The sequence below is a fragment of the Ailuropoda melanoleuca genome, chromosome 1 (assembly GCF_002007445.2).
Source record: "Ailuropoda melanoleuca isolate Jingjing chromosome 1, ASM200744v2, whole genome shotgun sequence".
In the NCBI taxonomy this organism is placed as follows: domain Eukaryota; kingdom Metazoa; phylum Chordata; class Mammalia; order Carnivora; family Ursidae; genus Ailuropoda; species Ailuropoda melanoleuca.
In genome coordinates this window covers 183,347,977-183,366,120 of record NC_048218.1, presented here as the reverse complement: position 1 = coordinate 183,366,120, position 18,144 = coordinate 183,347,977, and the positions used below count along the sequence as shown (strand labels likewise).

The 18,144-nt window shown below is 40.8% G+C and overlaps 1 protein-coding gene across 5 annotated transcripts in view; it reads left to right on the top strand.

Moving 5' to 3' along the window:
* Window positions 1-18,144, top strand: part of TSPAN12 (tetraspanin 12) — a 61,698-nt gene that overhangs the window by 36,308 nt on the left and 7,246 nt on the right. For all 5 annotated transcript variants that reach the window (XM_034671120.1, XM_034671098.1, XM_034671109.1 and 2 more), the window contains 2 exons: window positions 3,482-3,589; window positions 7,677-7,820. In XM_034671120.1, the coding sequence (XP_034527011.1) occupies window positions 3,482-3,589; window positions 7,677-7,820 (252 nt within the window). The remainder of the gene's footprint in view (window positions 1-3,481; window positions 3,590-7,676; window positions 7,821-18,144) is intronic.

Genomic DNA, 18,144 nt, shown 5'->3' with positions numbered 1-18,144 from the left:
GCCAGGATCACGCCCTGAGCCGAAGGCAGACGCTTAACCGCTGTGCCACCCAGGCGCCCCTAGAAACACTGTTTGAAACTTGGCTACATGAAAACAGCTCTTGAGCATTTTTTCTCTTTCATTTTATCAGTTGAAATCAACTTTTAGAGCTATGTGACAATGAACACGGATAAGGGTTTCTCAGTCTTAAGATTTTACCAGTCATATTGGGTTTGTCAAACTTCAGCCTTGCTCACACAGGGCGTTATTACTTTCTTAATGTTTGTCCACTTCATTGGTGACAGTTGGTGCATTTATCACCGGTGACGCTGAGCCCCTTTGCATGTCTGTTTGCTGGCTGTTCTCATGGTGGCCGGCCAGATTTTTCCACTCCAAGCATCATAGAGAAATTCTGTTTCGGGAAGATGATGTTTTTCAGCAAGTACTCCTTGGACTGTCTACAGGAGGAGTCAGTCACCCAGGGCAGTTCTTAAAAATGCGCAATAGAGGCCAGATCTGCTAAATCAGAATAGAGGGAAAGGCAGAGGAAGAAGGGGTAGAGACGGGGCATTCGCATTTGAGACAAGTTCCCCAGGTAACCCTTTGACATTTTAATGTGTAGGAGCTTTGAAGAAGAGATGGAGATTCTTTTGTATTTGTTTCAGAGGCATTTTAGCAGTTGTGTGCTAAAAGTGAAGTCCTTTCGGTACCCATACAGTTATTAAAGATTCTGTGGGGAATGTGTTACTGTACTGTGAGACTGTTTTGAATACTAAGCAGTAATTACAGACTAATGGGTGCTTTGCATACTCTAATTTGCATGTAAACGATGCTTTGGCCCTGCCACTCGTCTGAACCTGGCTGAAAACACTCATGCTTCCCATGTCTGACAGCTCTTAGTAAGAAGAGAGAATTTATGGGTTCTTCTCTATTAAAAATTGAAAAGTCAGGGCAGATTCTGACTTGTTCAATAAAGGTAAAAACTCTCTTCAAAATGAAATCTCCTGTTAAAATACGAATGTTCTTGCTGTCTTTGAGAATCATTATTTTCACGCCATCCCTAGAAACTTCGTATATTTCGGAGAGTGAAAGAGTAGTTGGTTCCAGACTCAGTTTCTGGATTTTATTGATAAAGAGATGGTCACTTCAAATTTGTTGTTTTCAGAAAGTACATGTATCTCCTGACATTCAAGCAATAGATAGTAGTTGTAGAGTTAATCCCTGACCCCTTCACCACAGCTTTTGATTATGTTCTTTTTGATCATTAGAAGGGTTTTAGAAATGAGTTTACTTTCTATGGATTTTGAAACAGTTTGAATCGCTTTTATGTTATATGTACTACTATATGATAAATCTCCTAACTTATAACAAATATGAAATGAATTAATTGAAGGGATTCTAATATAATCTAATTCTAGAAGATACTTTCTTCTCTTTTGTTGGGGGCCATCTGCAAATATCTTCCGGGTATCATAGCGGTACTAAATGGATACACGCTGCCATTTCAGTTGAATGCATACATCACTGTTTGCTTACGTAAACCTTCCCCATTAAGTCACCAGGATAAAGCAAGGGCTGTTGGGGCTGTTTCGAAGTGAAATGTGGAAAATGGTCCTTTGGAAAAAAAGTTTCTCAGAATTTTTTTTATTGCTTTTGCACTAATAGCAGTGTGAATGAAAAGTGCCATTAAAGTTTATTAGCTGCCAAATTTTGCAGAACCCAGCCTTTGCATAGAATGGGCTTTGTGCTCTTAGCTGTTCCATGCAAGAAGCCAGTAAGTGTGTGTTTTCCTTTATGGCCAAATCACAGTATTTTGTGCCAGAACCTCAATGATCTCCTCTGTTTCTTGCCATATTTGGTCTCACATCGATTGTGGTTTACAAGAGGGAAACAACTTATATTTATTTTGTAAAATAAAATTTAAAATAAGACTGTTCTAATAACCAAATCAAGAGATTTGACATCAGTCTGTTTCTCCGTTATTTCTGTTGTTTATGCATGGTCACCTCCTATTCATTATTCCTTCCTCAGAAAAATCTGTCAATAATATTAACTGTTTCAGATTATAAATTTCTAGAGATTTACTTCATTTCCATTTATTTCATACTCAAAGGGATTTGAAATAATAACAGATAGTGAGTAGCTTGAATTTTGGTTTAGTTCCCTGAACTTTGTTGAAACCATGTGAAGTACACTCAGACCATTTTTGGGGGAAAAAGTTGTGTGCCCAGGTGTTGGTATATTTTCTTTTGTATGTACATTTCCAAGTAATAAAAAAGAAAATTAACAAAGGAAAACAACAAAGAACTTTAGTGGTCAGGAATTTTTAAACTACTTCTTTTGATACTGCTATTTTTAAAATAAGATTGCAAAATAGTCCTAATCTTGAGTTAGTGTGAAGCTTGCTTGGCTAAGCCTCGTCTGTATTACTACCCACATCAGATATGGATATCTGTCCAGTTTCCCAGTTACGTATTCTAAACATAATAGCACATGTGTGGTGAGACTTGGATGCGTATGCGTCCGTTTCCCCCCCGGGGCACTGCAGATAAAGCACTGCGTGATGGGCTGGCTAGATTTCCAGCCAACCGTTGTGTTGTATACCTTAAGCTCTGTCATGATTAAACACTCTGTTAAGAGACACAGTGCTAGGTGACTTGAGACTAGAAGCACAAAAAGTGCTTTAATTTGAGAGGTATTCTTCCTAAATCTCTAGCATGTGTCCAAAATCCAATTTTTGGAAAGACGTTTACACACTTATTCCAGAGTGAGGCATGACTTGGACAGAATTCTTACCCTTCTTAATTCTTATCCCTTTATTTTGGTACTACAATCTGCAGTCACTTCATTTTTATAGAAAGATTTCATTTTTTTATTTGAGAGAGAGAGAGCACAAGCAGGGGGAGGCAAAGGGAGAGGGAGAAGCAGACTCCCCCCTGAGCAGGGAGCCTGATGTAGGGCTCAATCCTGGACCATCCCTGGACCATGCCAGGACCATCCCAGGACCCCAGGATCATGACCTGAGCCAAAGGCAGACGCTTAACTGACTGAGCCCCCCAGGCGCCCCTGCAGTCCCTTCAAAGACTGACTCCATAGCATTATGAAATCAACTCCAGGGGCATTTCTGGGCAGGGATCATTTGTTATGAGGAGCTCTTCAGCTGGGCCTGTAGGATAGACAGTAAACTGCTTGTTGTGTGATTTCCTTCAACTTGACATTGGCATTTAATGATTTAATCTTTTTTCTTTGCTTAATGTAAAGAACTTCCTCGTTTACTGCAAACATCTACATATGGAGATTGTTCAATGAGTAGCTAATAACCTTGAGCTTAATTTAGGCCACAAACAAATATAAATTTAAAACAGTACTTGTTAATGGCAATACATTCCAAGTATGCGTGCGAGTGTGTGAGTGATTATATTGGTGAATGTGGGAGTGTTTGTGTGTCTGAATGTGTGTGTTTGTATGTTCCAGTTGTTGATATTTTGTTTGTTATCTCCAGGTCCCAGTTCAGTGGTCAGACATGGTCACTTTGAAAGCCAGAATGACAAATTATGGCTTACCTAGATACCGATGGCTTACTCACGCTTGGAATTTTTTCCAGAGAGAGGTAAGTGCTACAATTTCTGAGGTAGAGGGCATGGAATAAATGGCACACTTTCAAAACAAATGTTCAAAGCTTTGGCTTTGGTCATTCTCTCTGTGCTGAGAAGTTAAGCCTGTGTTTCGGTTACCGCTGGTATAGTTCTTTATGGAGAAATTCCTTAGGTGACTCGGTGCCCTGCTTTTCTTCCTGTGTACACCATTTCCCCCTCATTTCACGTGGTTCACGTACATGTGAAGAATTTCTTAAAAGCCATTTTGCTCAACTCCTATGAAATTTCCTTTTTTATGAGTGTTTCTTGATAAATATCCAAGTTTTATTTGAATAGATAATTTTTCATGACTTTTAGAGCTGTCTTTATTTTAAACAGTTAAAACATTTTTTTTAAATACTGGCCCTTGTTTGGGAATTAAACATCAGTTTATCATTAAAAGTATGAGCTTTCTAGTCAGAAAGATCTTGGTTCAAATCCTGGCTCTGCTGCTTACTATTCCATGAGCTTCTATAATTTACTTAGCTTCCTTCAGCCTCAGTCTGCTCATCCGTAAAACAGGGATAATACAAGTCCTTGCCTCCTCGGGTTGTTGAGAAGATTAAATGGGATCATGAGTTTGATCTCATCTAGCTTATGGTTATTGACTATAGCATTCTAAAGCATAGGTGCTTTTCGATTTTCTTACCTAACTTCCATATACCCCACTCATCTTCTGAAACACGGACTCTATGTAGATGTTTAAGATCTGGTGACTTACAGTTCACCTCTGGTCATGCTTCAAATCAAGCTCCTCTCCCAAGCAGTTTCCTCGTGATGGGAGATTCCCGGGTGACCAAGTATACCTATTTCCTTTCCTTTTGTTTTGAGCTGGGCCACAAGGCCTGTGAGAGTCGGTGTCTTACGGGATGGATCTCCAGCCCTCTGCTCAGTGACTCTGGATGAGATATGGGCAGAGGATAATCTCCAAATCTGGCTCTTTGTGTTACAGTTGTTGAGATGGTGAAAATTATCATTGTGACACAGATTTCCTATTTATTTAAATGCTTCCTGGCTTTGTTTGTTTACTGTTCATTTGTACTAAAAACAACATGAAGGGAAAATAGGTGAGACGTTAGGGAATTTATAGTAAGCTGTGGTCAGCTACTGTCCTGGGTGGAAGCTGCCTCTTTATTTTCTGGGATTTCTGATGTAGACCATGATAATCCAGGTTAAAAAAACCAAGCAAATTTTTCGAGGTGCTCCATCTAGATAGACAATTATAGCATTGCAAATGGTAGTACATATGTTTTTAGCTTTATTGCATGGTAAGTTCCCTCCTCCATATCATAGGCCTATTTCATTACACAAGGAGTGGGGAGACCTCTGGGCACCTGAAAGAGTTTTTAAAAACCCCCTGTGTTAGTTTGTCAGGGCTGTGGCCATAATAAACTACAAACTGGGTGGCTGAAACAAAACATCGTCTCACAATTTGGGAAGCTAGACGTCTGAGATCAAGGTGTGCAGGGTTGGTTTCTTCAGAGGCCTTTCTCCTGGCTTATAGACAGCAGTCTTCTCCCTGTGTCTTCATATCGTCTTCCTTTTATATGTGTCTATGTTCAAATTATTTCTTTTTATAAAGACATCCATCATATGGAATTAGAGCCCGCCCTTGTGACCTTGTTTTAATTTAATTACCTCTGTAAAGATCTTATCTCCAAATATGGTCACATTCTGGGGGTTAGAATTTCAACATGCATTTTGGGAGGGGGAAAACAGAGTTCATCCCACAACACCCTGCTCCCAAAATAAATTGTAGAGCTAAAAGTGACATCATCAGGCCCCTGTTGTCCTGACAACTCCTTCAGTGTAGTTCTGGGCACAACCTCAGTGTAGAGGACTCTCACATAAGCCCTAGGAATCTTCCTTTAATATCTTTTTAAAAAACTGTTTTTTAAAAATGTATTTCCTTACTTATTTTAACTTCACGGTTGGAGAACAAGCTTTGGAATAAATAGGCTGTGCCACACACTAGTCTATGGTCTCCACAAGTTACTTGACCTGTGAAAACCTCACTTGCTTTGTAGGTAAAATGGTGGTGGTATTTTCCAATTTGACACGACGCTAGCAAGAGCGGCTTTATCTCAGAATGTGATTTTAAAGGAGGTAGGAAAACTGCAAGGAGGTCGAGACCACAGTCATGTGTGAGACATAATGGTGGGTTCGCGTAGGGGAGTTTTAGGGAAAATTTCACTACCAATCTAGTATCTTCTGTTGACAAAGAAAAACAACTATGTAAAAAGAAAGAAATATCTCAGTGACTTATTAAAATAAAAAAATATTTGGCACTGAACATGGTATGCTTAAGTTATTTGGAAAAGTCATTTCTGTGGAGCACCTCATTTCCTGACAAGGCCAGATAAATGGGCTGTTCTATTGTGGATGGAGTTTGAGTTCCAAGAACTGTACTTTTGTCATCAACATAGAAAAACACATGTCCTTAGGAAATGAGAGAAGTAGGTTTTCTCTGGGTGCAAGGACTTGAAAAGCCTGGCTTGGAAATGTAGTAGTTTATGATTTTTGGAAAGTGAAGTCTTTTTAACTACATATGTTTTTTATGGATACTCAATGACTTATGTAAAATGCATGATGTCAAATTATGTGTGAGTTAATGTGTGATGTTTATGGCATATCTGTAGCTTTTAGAACAAGTTTATAAAAGGAAAATACTAAAAATACAAAAAATGTTTCTCTGAAAATTTTAGTATTACTCATAACATCAGTAATTCATCATTTATAATACTCTTAAGATGGTTTTTTCTTTTAAAAAATTAGATATTTAGGCAAATGACAAATGTAAAATCATTTTTAGTATTTTCTTTGTTTCATTTTACACGAGAAGTTCAGAATTCTCCGTAGTTGATTTTAGTTGGATTTTGAAATGGTGGATTGTGATATTTTATGATACGGTGTTAATCCTGGACAGAGATTGGTCTGTTGGGCTACATAATTTGCAGAGCCAGTCACTCTTGGCAAAGTTCTTCTCGGTGATTGCCCAGAGTCGTTGTTTTTGACTATATGGAAGAGTAACTCCCTCTACCCAAGGGCAGAAAATTATCATAGTTAATTATTCTGAATCTAATCTACATATGTCCTTAAGCAGTGTTTCTAAACTTCGACCGGAGAAAGTTTTTGCTAAAACTTGGTGGAATGAGACAAAAAAAACCAAGAAAAGACAGTGTAGTTTTTCTTAAATCCAATTTTATTCAAGCTAAAGGCACATCATTTCTTCTGAGATTGTGGTGAGAGAATATGATACTTTATTTCAAGACTCCCATTCAATTAAATAAAAATGTGTTGGCCAAACCTGTGTTTATATCTCAAACATTTTTTAAAAAAGATTTTTATTTATTTGTTTGACAGAGAGAGACAGCCAGCGAGAGAGGGAACACAAGCAGGGGGAGTGGGAGAGGAAGAAGCAGGCTCCCAGAGAAAGAGCCCGATGTGGGGCTTGATCCCAGGACTCTGGGATCACTCCCTGAGCTGAAGGCAGACGCTTAACGACTGTGCCACCCAAGCGCCCCTATATCTCAAACATTTTTTGAAAATTTACTGGTTGATGAATTCAAGTTGGGTAATTTTTGTGATGTGTGCTTTTGGTCAACAACTCTTTCTCCAGAGATTACTAAAACTTTTCATTTAATTTTTGAATTTTTTAAGCAGCTAAATTGGTAACAAGATGATACACAAATAGATTGGTCAACTATTCTTTCGTGGCTAGAAGTTTAATGATAACTATAGTCTTCCAGTTAATTGTTTTGTTACTGTGCATATTGAGTCTGTTGCTATCCGACCACTTGTAGAGGACTGCACAGTTGGGGAGAGACTCAGTCATGCCTCATCCGATTTCTCGGGTTATGAGCATTACTGTTCAGAATTGTTCCATGATTGAGTCCTTCACTGCATTTCTGTTGTCAATATAGAATGTACACATATTGTTAGGTGATGACAGAAGTGAGTTTAGCTCTGGGGACAAAAATTTAAGAAATCTAACGCTTAATCTTCTGTAAGTTAAGAAAATATTTGTGTAGTTTCTGAGCCTGACCCATCATTCTTTTGCAGTTTAAGTGCTGTGGAGTGGTGTACTTCACTGACTGGCTGGAAATGACAGAGATGGACTGGCCCCCGGATTCCTGTTGTGTTAGGGAATTCCCAGGATGTTCCAAACAGGCCCACCAGGAAGATCTCAGCGACCTTTATCAAGAGGTACGGCCATACGTGGTGACATATCATGCATATGAGTTTTCTTTCTTTCTTTTTTTTTTTAAAGATTTTATTTATTTATTCGACAGAGATAGAGACAGCCAGCGAGAGAGGGAACACAAGCAGGGGGATTGGGAGAGGAAGAAGCAGGCTTATAGCGGAAGAGCCTGATGTGGGGCTCGATCCCATAACGCCGGGATCATGCCCTGAGCCGAAGGCAGACGCCTAACTGCTGTGCCACCCAGGCGCCCCACGAGTTTTCTTATAATGACTTTTAAGTAAAGAATCAACAACACGGCAATGAAATTTTCCTCTTCTAAATATAAAGGCCCTTAAAGTTTTTCTCTGGTATGTGGAGAAACAGGAGAAAGCTAAAAATCAATATAAAAATCTGAACCTTATCACATGTTAACAAAGGAAATTGGGAAAGACTAGGTTTAGAATCAATTGGATTTTAAACTGTATTGTCTAGAACCAATTTCTGTTGCGTCCTAGGGATCCTTTAAAAACAGGTCCACCCAGGGTGTGGAAAGAACTCTGGATATTCGGGAAGACAAGGTTTGGAGTTCCCAAACAGGATATGTATTTTAGGGCCTCCACGTAGACTAAAACATATGTAGGAAAAAAAATAATAAATCCCACTCTCCAGGGAAAACGCCGTCCTCTACTCTTCAGTTCCCCCTACTGGCTAATGATCAGCGATGTTAGTTTTAGTTGGCAGGTTTAATGGAGTTGAATGCTCACTGGGTTTAAAATCAATCATCACATGCCCAAGAAAGTTGCATGTCTGTGTTTTCTGGGAGAATTTATCCAAATCATCAGTTATTCCTTTAGTAGCAGAAGTTTTCCTATTCCTTCATTTTTGGTGGTGGTTTTCGAACTTTGTTAGCAGTAGAATCTTAATTCAAATTAAAATCTAGAACTACACCATCCAGTATAGTGGCCAATAGCTACATGTGGCTATTCAAATTAAAATGAAATTAAATTGAAATGTCATTTCCTTAGTTGAAATAGCTACATTTCAGACGCTTAAATGCCACTTGAGACTAACAGCTTCTGTATTAGACAATGCAGATATAAGACATTTCCACATTGCAGAAAATTTTATTTCAGTCTTGATCTAGAATGGAAGCTCAAAATGTAAATCAGATGGAAGGGGAGCTGCTCGGGCTGAGGAGCTGGGATCATTTCCCAGAAACATCTAGTCAAGCATCTGGCTATCAGACAACGCTATTGAAAACCTCTGGCTTACCATAAAGTAACGACTCATACTATTCATAATATATCATCCATACGTGTGCGAACACACACACACACGTGTACATAATATAGCTCTATAAAGAGTGAAACTTTAAAACAGAATGTCATGATTTATCAAACATGCATTTATATATATATATTTCAAGATGGTTACCTTAGGTGGTTATTCATTTTTCCCTAGAAATACTATTGTTGTTCAAAACATCTTTTAGGCTGCCAAGGTCAGTTATAGAGATGCACAAAAATCAGGTTCATTAATTTATGGTGTAAATTATTGGGAAAAGATGGTAGATTACATATACGAACGATCCATCATTTTTATATCTTAGATATGAGTAGCTTTTGGCTGTTAAAAAATTCATCTCAGAGGACAAGACTATGCCACATTAAGCATATCCAAAATAAAGTGCTTTGGGCTCTGCTGACATGCCACGGAGAAGTGCGCCAAGGATTTTTTTTAAGAGACTCAGAACTGTATTACTTTCCTAGGGCTCTGCTGTAACAAAGTACCACAGAGTGAGTGACTTAAACAGCAGGTACTTATTGCTTCATGGTTCTGAAGGCTCGAAGGCTTGAGATCAAGGTGTCAGCAAGCTTGGCTCCTTCTGAGGGGGGTGAGGGAGACTCTGAGCCCGTCTCTCCGCTTCTTGTGGTTTCATGGCAGTCTTGGGTGTTCCTTGCTTGTAGAAGCATCGCCCGATCTCTGCCTCATCTTCACATGGAATTCTCCCTGTTTGTGGGTATCTCCAGATTTCACCTTGTTCATAAGGACACCAGTCAAAGTGCTTTAGGGACCCACCCTTCTTCAGGACAACTTCATCTTAACCAATTATATCTGCAATGAGTCTATTTTCAAATAAGATCACATTTTGAGGTTTTGGGGATTAGGACATTTGGAGGACATACATTTGGAGGGAACACAACTCAACAAAAATTGTTGAGATAACTCAATTACTCAGGTTGTTTACTTGAAAAGATAATCAAAGAATTATTGGGTCAATGTCTCGGAGTTCTCCGTGATTATGCTACATCTTTTTTTCTGGGTGAAAGTTTGAAGTAAGGATGGTTAACTAACAAGTTCAACAGTTAAAGCCCTGTTCATTCCATAAAACAGAAAACAGTACTGAACATTTCCAAGATATTATTAAATGCAAACATAATTGTGGATTTTCAAATACATTATTACTCACTACTAGGTTTTAAAGACACAGATGATTACAGCATAGATGTAAGTATAGATGTGAATTGAAACCTTTCCAACTTTCCTAGTGCGAACTTCTGTTAGCTTTTAGGAGTGGCAAGTCAATATGGGAAATCACTGGGCTACACCACCATATATAATAATCTCTACCTTCTTTAGCGATTAATACTGTTAATATGATTATAACCAACATTGATCATAAGAATGGCAAAACATGAATCCATTTATCAGATCTTCCCATAAAGTCTGAATATGGGCAGAGTCACTTCAATCGAAAATGTTTAGTTGAAAAGCGTTCAGTTGAACATTTGATAAAATTTTCCTGTTGTAAAAATGCAATCCATTTTTACTAGTTTGTCTTAGATTATTTCCACTAGTAGTATTTATCATGGAATGCCTTACTTTCAGGCTGTCTATAAAATCTTGTTCCATGAATTTTGAGATTGAAAGAAGCCACACGATTGTGCGGGTGCAAGTTGAGGAACGAGATTACTTGAAAGGCTTTTTCATATTTTCATCAAAAGACTTTCAGTAGCAAGCTGGCATTGTCAGTTACAAGATGTTCTTTAGACAGACTTCCCGCAGAGATGGAGGTTCATTATATCAGACTAAATCTGCTCTTACATTTTATAATTAATAACAGATGCTGGTATTGGTAATGATATAGTGCATAATTATATGCATAGTTGACTTACAAAAGTGGATCACTTAGTAGCTTTATGGCACAAGTACAATTAAATCCATCATTAAAAATAGGACTTAATTCCACTTTGCCCTGGAGAACATATGTTTCCTAATTGAAGAGTGCCCAGAGACCATGCACCTGGAAGATGAGGGGTCTAACAGGGAGGAACAAGAGACGGACAGCTGAATGTATTTACTTTGCTTATTCCGAAGTAGCAAATACTAAGGGGAGATATTTTAGATGTCTTCAAATATTTCAAAGTTCATCATTCAGAACAGGAACTAGACTTACTCATTGTTGCTCCAAGGGCCAGACGTTACAGGAAGGAAATTTTGAATCAATAGAAGGAAGACCTTGCTCATCAAAATCCGTCCAATTGTGACACAGGTTCTCTTGTAAAATAACGAGTGTCTCATCACTAAAAATATGAAAGTCAAGGTCAGATAACCATGTCATTGGCGGGTAGAATGGATTTTTAAATTAAGAGTGGATCTGGACTAGATGAACTTCAAGGTCCCTTTTATCTTTCATATTCTGTAAGCTCAGAGATAAGAACTGGCTTTCTTCCTGCAATCTTTCTTCAGTAGTCTGAAATCAAGGAAATAAATCATTCGCAACCATCTGGTGGCCTGCATGGTCCCTGACCCAATAATATTTTATGACACACTTGAAGCCTGTGAAAAATGACAGAGCAAAAATATAGCGACAATTGCACATTTTAGAAACATTCCCATCAGAGGTATTGTTGGATTTGGTACACATGTTCTCCAATACCTGTAATGAACTACACACTTGGATAAAGCATAGATGGAAAAATCACAGATGAAAATATTTCTGATCATCAGTTTGGTTCCATCACATTTATTAAGTCAAAATGTGATGTGAGTGCCTCCTGGGCTCCGGGTGCTTTCGTTAATGCTGAGCACATAGCAGAGAATGTTGCCGACAAAAATCTCTCCTGTATAACTTATATTCTAGTTAGGACTATAGACATTTAGCAAGATAAAAACAGCAATAAAAAATAATTCCAGGAAGTGGTAAAAGCATTTTGAAGACTCTAAATAGGGTTGTGTGCTGGAGAATGGCTTTATTGGCGAGGGAGCTACTTAGGATGGTTAGGAGTGGTTAGGAACCCACTCTTTGAGGAAGTGACATTTGAACTGAGAGCGATGGATGGGAAGGATGCAGCCATGCAAAGATCCGCTGAAGACTTTTTTTTTTTACTCTAAGAAACTGTAAGTCCACAACCCACCCAGGGCTAGTCGAGACCAGTGATTACTGACTGCTTACTACCTAGTTCTTTGGGATTGTTTGTGTAACGACACTCTCGAGATACTAGGTGCGTGACCTGGCCTCAGCAAAGCATCAGACTCCAAGTTGAAGTTGGTTGAATACAGGACCGGGATGTGTCTCTTTCTTCTCTCACTTGCTGAGTTTTCTACCATATCATTACTAAAGTTCTCTGTCTAGATCTGATCTGGAGAAACAAAACAAAACAAAACAAAACAAAACAAAACAAAACAAAACAAAACAGAGAGACAGAAAAATAAAGAAAGGCTAGCAGAGAAAAAGGCTTTGCAGAGAGGGACTCCCAGTCTCTTGCCTGTGGACCTATGCTCTTGTGGGACGGGCTTCAAGGGAAAGGTGATACTGCTGAAATTGTTTTCAATATTTTATACGCGTTTTTTTCCCGTGACTAGCGTCCATAGCTTTCATCAGCTTTTCTTGGGGTTTCATACCTAAAAGTGTGAAGAACCACAGTTGTAGAGATAGTTGAGTGTTTGCTACCCCAGGCATGAAATGAAGCATAAACATCTCCTCAAAGGGACTGAAATGCCATTTTCCTCCTCTGTATGCCACTTCAAGGAAAGTACATGGAAGTAAACAGATGCACAACAGGCCCTACTTCAAATAGACCAAGTCAAAATGTAAAACAGAGGAACAGAGAGCATAGTAAAGTGCACCCCCATAGACAAATTTCTTTGTTTTGTAGTTAGAAGAAAGACCGCTATGAAAAGGTATTGACTGCTCCTTCAGAAAGGTAGTAGTCACAGCAGTTCACACGAGGGCTGGACAGAGAGATGGTTTCCACACAGACGAGTGCCTTCGGAACACTTACCTTTCAGACCCTTAGTCTTTTTATGTTCCATGTGGTGTTGGGTTTGAAGAGCAAATAGTCTTTAGGGTTCCCTTGGTGACAAGTAATTTCGCCCCAAACCATTTCTGCCTCTTTAGAGTGGTTCTTTATTTCTTCTCTGAGTAACAGAAAACATCTACAAACAGCGTGATAGGGAAGGGCAGGGGGCGTGGAAGTGAAGGGATGAGATCTCTCTGAGCCTTGGTTTACAGGAGGAAGGACCCAGATGGTGACAAGTATGTATAGGTCTGCAGTGCTCACGGGGGGTACGTGGACATATAGGGATGCTCCCCTGCCTCATCCCAGTTAAAGGTGGGGCAGCTCACAGTGAACCATGTGGGATGGTTCATTTTTTGTGCGGGCGCGTCCAAGAGCACAAGCAGGAGGGGCAGAGGGAGAGAGAGAGAGAATCTCACGCCAACTCCCTGCACTGAGTGCAGAGCCCCCCGCAGGGCTCGATCTCAGGACGGTGAGATCACAATCTGAGCTGAAACCAAGAGTCAGGCGCTTACCGGACTGCAACATGCAGGTGCCCCTCGGATGGTTCGTTTTAAATTTTTGTTCTCTCTGTTGTGTGTTATCTACTATGTGAGCTGAGGGTCATGAATTCATGCTGTTCTCCCTCACAGGTTGGAGGTCTGTTCCTCCTTATCTCCTTTGTATCCTGCTGTTGTTGGCAAATGGTATTTGCTTTATAGTCTATGCCTCTTTTTTTTCCTGGGCAGCATCTCAGCCCTCAACACTTTTGTTAACACTCTTCTCCTGTTAACAGTTAGAAAGGTGAGTCAATACTATGTATCTGTTTCGACTAATAGAAACAACTTTGATTTTATAATTTTCACACACAACATCCTAAACATAAATATTTCCTTAGCAATTCTCTGTGGTAGATGCATGACAGAATGTTGTAGATACAAAAGAAGTTGGTGGGAGATAGGGGTATGGCTTTCTGGCAAGTTCTACATAGTGATGAGATTGATTTTTTTCCCCAAAGATTTTATTTATTTATTTGACAGAGAGAGAGAGGCATCAAGAGAGGGAACACAAGCGGGGGAGTGGGAGAGGGAGGTGCAGGCTTCCAGCTGTGCAGGGAGCCCAATACGGGGCTCAATCCCCGAACACTGGGATCATGACCAGAGCTGAAGGCGACGCTTAACCACTGAGCCACCCAGGCGCCCCAAGAGATTATTTTTCTCCCAGGTAACCCGGCTCTTAAATTACTAGTAGGATTCTTCTTATGACCAAGTAAATCACCACACACACACACACACACACACACACACACACACAAACAAAATGGGGGCCAGTGTTGAAAGGGAAGTGCAAGGCAGGACTCAAGAGGTCACAGTTCAGGCCCCCGGCCAGGTGCTGGCCAGTTGCATTAACATAAAGTTAGGCAAGTCTGCATAGTAAGGATGTGCACATCAGTGGCTAGCATAAGAGGTAGGAATTAGATGAAACTAAATTGGGCACAAGAAGGAGCCAGACACAAGGTAGGCAATCTTTAATTACCATTGCGTTTATGTTTGAGATATGCAACGTGGGAACTTAGAGGGGCTTGTCGTTCCTCGAGATGAACAGGGGTAGGCACACGCAGTAAATATTTGGGTTGCATGGGGCCGAAAAGGGCACAGCAAGCAAAAAGGCCATGGTGCAAAGTTGGAGCTGGAAGCTCAGCGGAGCAGGGGGCGCGAGGAGGGCCTCCTGGCAGGGCTGGACAGCGCTGGACGGGGCTGGATGGGGCAGGCGCTGCGTTAGGAAGAGCCTGACTGTGCTGCTACAGCATGCATTTTATGCTAAGGTCTGTGAGTAGTTCTCCAAACAGAAAGGCAAGCACGTTCACAAATTTGAGGCATGATTATGAAAGGAAGGCTTAGCACTGAGTAGTCGCGGGATTCTGATTTATTCATAATGAAACTCCGTTCTCAGATACGCACACAGAGCCTCCTGCCCGGATAGTAAACGGTCGGCAGCTTGCAGGCTCAGTGGTTATTTAGATGGAATATCCCCAAGAAGTTCCCTTCTCGGTTCTTTTATATGAAGTCAAAGATACTCCCTCCTGCCTCTTGGAGGACTCCATTATCTCCTCAGCAACTGCCAGTGGGGGTCGGGTCGACTCTGACTCAGGGTGATGTCTGTTTTATCACCCAGAGCCCTGCAGGACCAGTTTGTGCTTGGTAGGGGGAAAATACCTTTCATCTTCAGGCTTTGCTTGATCTGATCGGGCTCCGAACGTTCTGCCAGTTTTGCCGCAGGTATACAAGTGTATTCTTTTCTTTCCCTCTCTTTCTGACATCGCTCCATTGTAGGTTTCCTGTTACCTACTCACGGTTCCACTTCTTTTCTTAAGCTCTGTTAAGGAAGACTTGCAAATGTTGCCGTTAGAGTTTTTACACAGAAGAAAGCCATTACAATATTTTGGCCCGAAAGAAGCCCTGCACGAAGTAACAATTTCAGGTGTGTGCTTCAAAATCGTTATGTGGGCATTGCGAAGCAGAGCGCAGGTGAGGGCTGGGTCTCCAGGCGGGGAGCAGGAGTGGGAAACTGCTGCAGGTGAGCCATGTGAGCGATCAGACGACACTCCGTAGACCTCATTCAGTTAGGTGGATTTTGTGTGGACTGCACAGGCAAAGCACTCGTTCCAAATGCAGTGACTTGAATAAGGTGGGAGTCTATTTTTCTCTCATGAAGCGGTAGTGGGGCCAGGCTGCCGGGCACCTGTGCTGCATGGGTTTCTCCAGGGACCCAGGATACTGAGACAGCTTCGTCTTTTTTTAATACTGTCTTCCGAACTTGCCCCTCTTTTCCTCCAGTTCCAGTCAGTGGGAAGAAGGAGGGCATAGGAAGGAGAACACCCAATGTGTTCAGTGCTACACTTATTACCTCTGCTCCCATTCCATCAGCAAGGGCTTACTTGGCCCTGCTTAGCTGCAAGGGAGGCTGGGAAGCGTGGTCTCTGGCTGGGAGTCTGTGTTCCCACAGACAACACTGATTACTGTGGAGAAGTGGAGAACAGACTGGAGCAGGTGGGGGGACTAGCAGTTTACAGGTATTGTCAGTGTAGGTGAGGCAATGAATGCACGGGGGGAGACGAGGTCACACAAAGAGATGGTGTGATGTCTGTGGCAGAGGACAAAGTCAGGGGACAGCGCCACGGAAGGACAGAGGGGAGACCCACCTATTGAAGACAGAGGAGAAATGGAAAGCAGTGTCCTAGAAGTCAAGGAAGGAGAGGTCTTTAGGAATGAGTTTCCTTAGTGAGGAAGCATGGTTCAGAGGTTAAGACTAGGCTTCAAAGCCAGACTCTGGAGGTTAAATCTTCCCTCTTCCCCTTACTAGCTGTGTGAAGGTTTTCACACCTCTGTGTTTCATTTTTCTCAGCTGCAAAATGCGTATAACCAAATTACCCCTGTCAGCCTCCTTTGGAGAGTGAGTTAACATCTGTAAAGCCCTTAGAACAGGGCCTGTTTACAGTAAATCCCAGGAGTGGAGGGGAGTCATAGCTGAGAGGTAAAGTAAATCAGGGATTGAAAAGTACACCTTGGATTTTTCAAATAAGATACACGTTGGTACAGCTCTGTAAACATGCATGACTTTATTAAAGTCCTAAAATATTTCTATTAAGGCACAGTATTATTATCTCCATTTTACAGGTAAGAAAAGTGAGGCACAAAGAGGCTAAGTGACCTAACCCCGTGTAATAGCTTGTCAATGACTGAGTTCAGATCTATTTGATTCCAAAGCCCATGTGTTTAGACACAAAGATTTTGAGATGTGGAATACACGGTAAGGAACAAGCTGAGTGTTTGCAGCTTCTTTTTCACTTGTGAACCTCAATGTCTTTATTTGTGTAATGAGATAATAATAGTACCTACCTCATTCTAGTAGTACAAAGATAAATCGAGCTTCTTAATGAAGCTTAATGAACACTTAGCAAACCACTTGGCACATAATAAACATCAATCTTAAATGTATGGTGGTAGCTGATGACAGTAATGACAATAATTGTGATATATTAATGTATTTATTAAAGTAAATAGAACAATTAACGATCTATGATTAGATTTTTAACTGGCCAAATTGCACCCAGTTTTGCGAGTCAATACAGGAAAAGTATGCATTTTCTTTTTTTTTTTTTTAAGATTTTATTTATTTATTTGACATAGAGACAGCCAGCGAGAGAGGGAACACAGCAGGGGAGTGGGAGAGGAAGAAGCAGGCTCCCAGCAGAGGAGCCTGATGCAGGGCTCGATCCCAGAACACTGGGATCACGCCCTGAGCGGAAGGCAGATGCTTAACGACTGCGCTACCCAGGCACCCCAAAGTATGCATTTTCTGGTTATATATGTTTGTGCTGGCTGAAAGTAGATTTTTAGGTCAAGGTTTTGGGAACTTCATGTGGTTTCCCACTTCGCTTGTTTTAACACCTTCCTGCTTCTTACAGACGAAATTTAGGTGGCCAAAGGGCCCAATGAGAGACAGTTTGAAGGAGCAGCTTGTAAACTTGCTTCTGCTCCCTGGGCCTGGGAGTGCCCACTGCTGGAGCTCGCCTCACACGCCAGAGCAGCACTGCCTGCGTTTTCTGACTCTAGAGTCTCTTTACAACCATGTCTTTTTGTAAAAATGAAACATGTTCCATAGATGCAGTCTTTTAAATTGGTGATTCTGTCTCTCCAATGGGGATATTGTGAGAATTAAACAAGATATAAGGAACTGTGATTAAGAAATAGGAAGACTTGGGGTACCTGGGTGGCTTGTCAGTTAAGTGTCTGCCTTCGGCTCAGGTCATGATCTCAGGGTCCTGGGGTCGAGCCCCTCGTCTGCTTCTCCCTCTCCCTTTGCCCCTCCCCACTGCTCTTGCTCTCTCTCTGCTGTCTCTTTCTCTCAAAAATAAATGAATGAATGAATAAATAAATAAATAAATAAATAAATATAAAATCTTTAAAAAAAGAAATAGGAAGACTTTTTCCTCTGAATTTCCTATGCATGGGTTTGGTTAACCTTACTCTTAAGAGAACAGAAAGTCCTATAGTGACTTTTATTA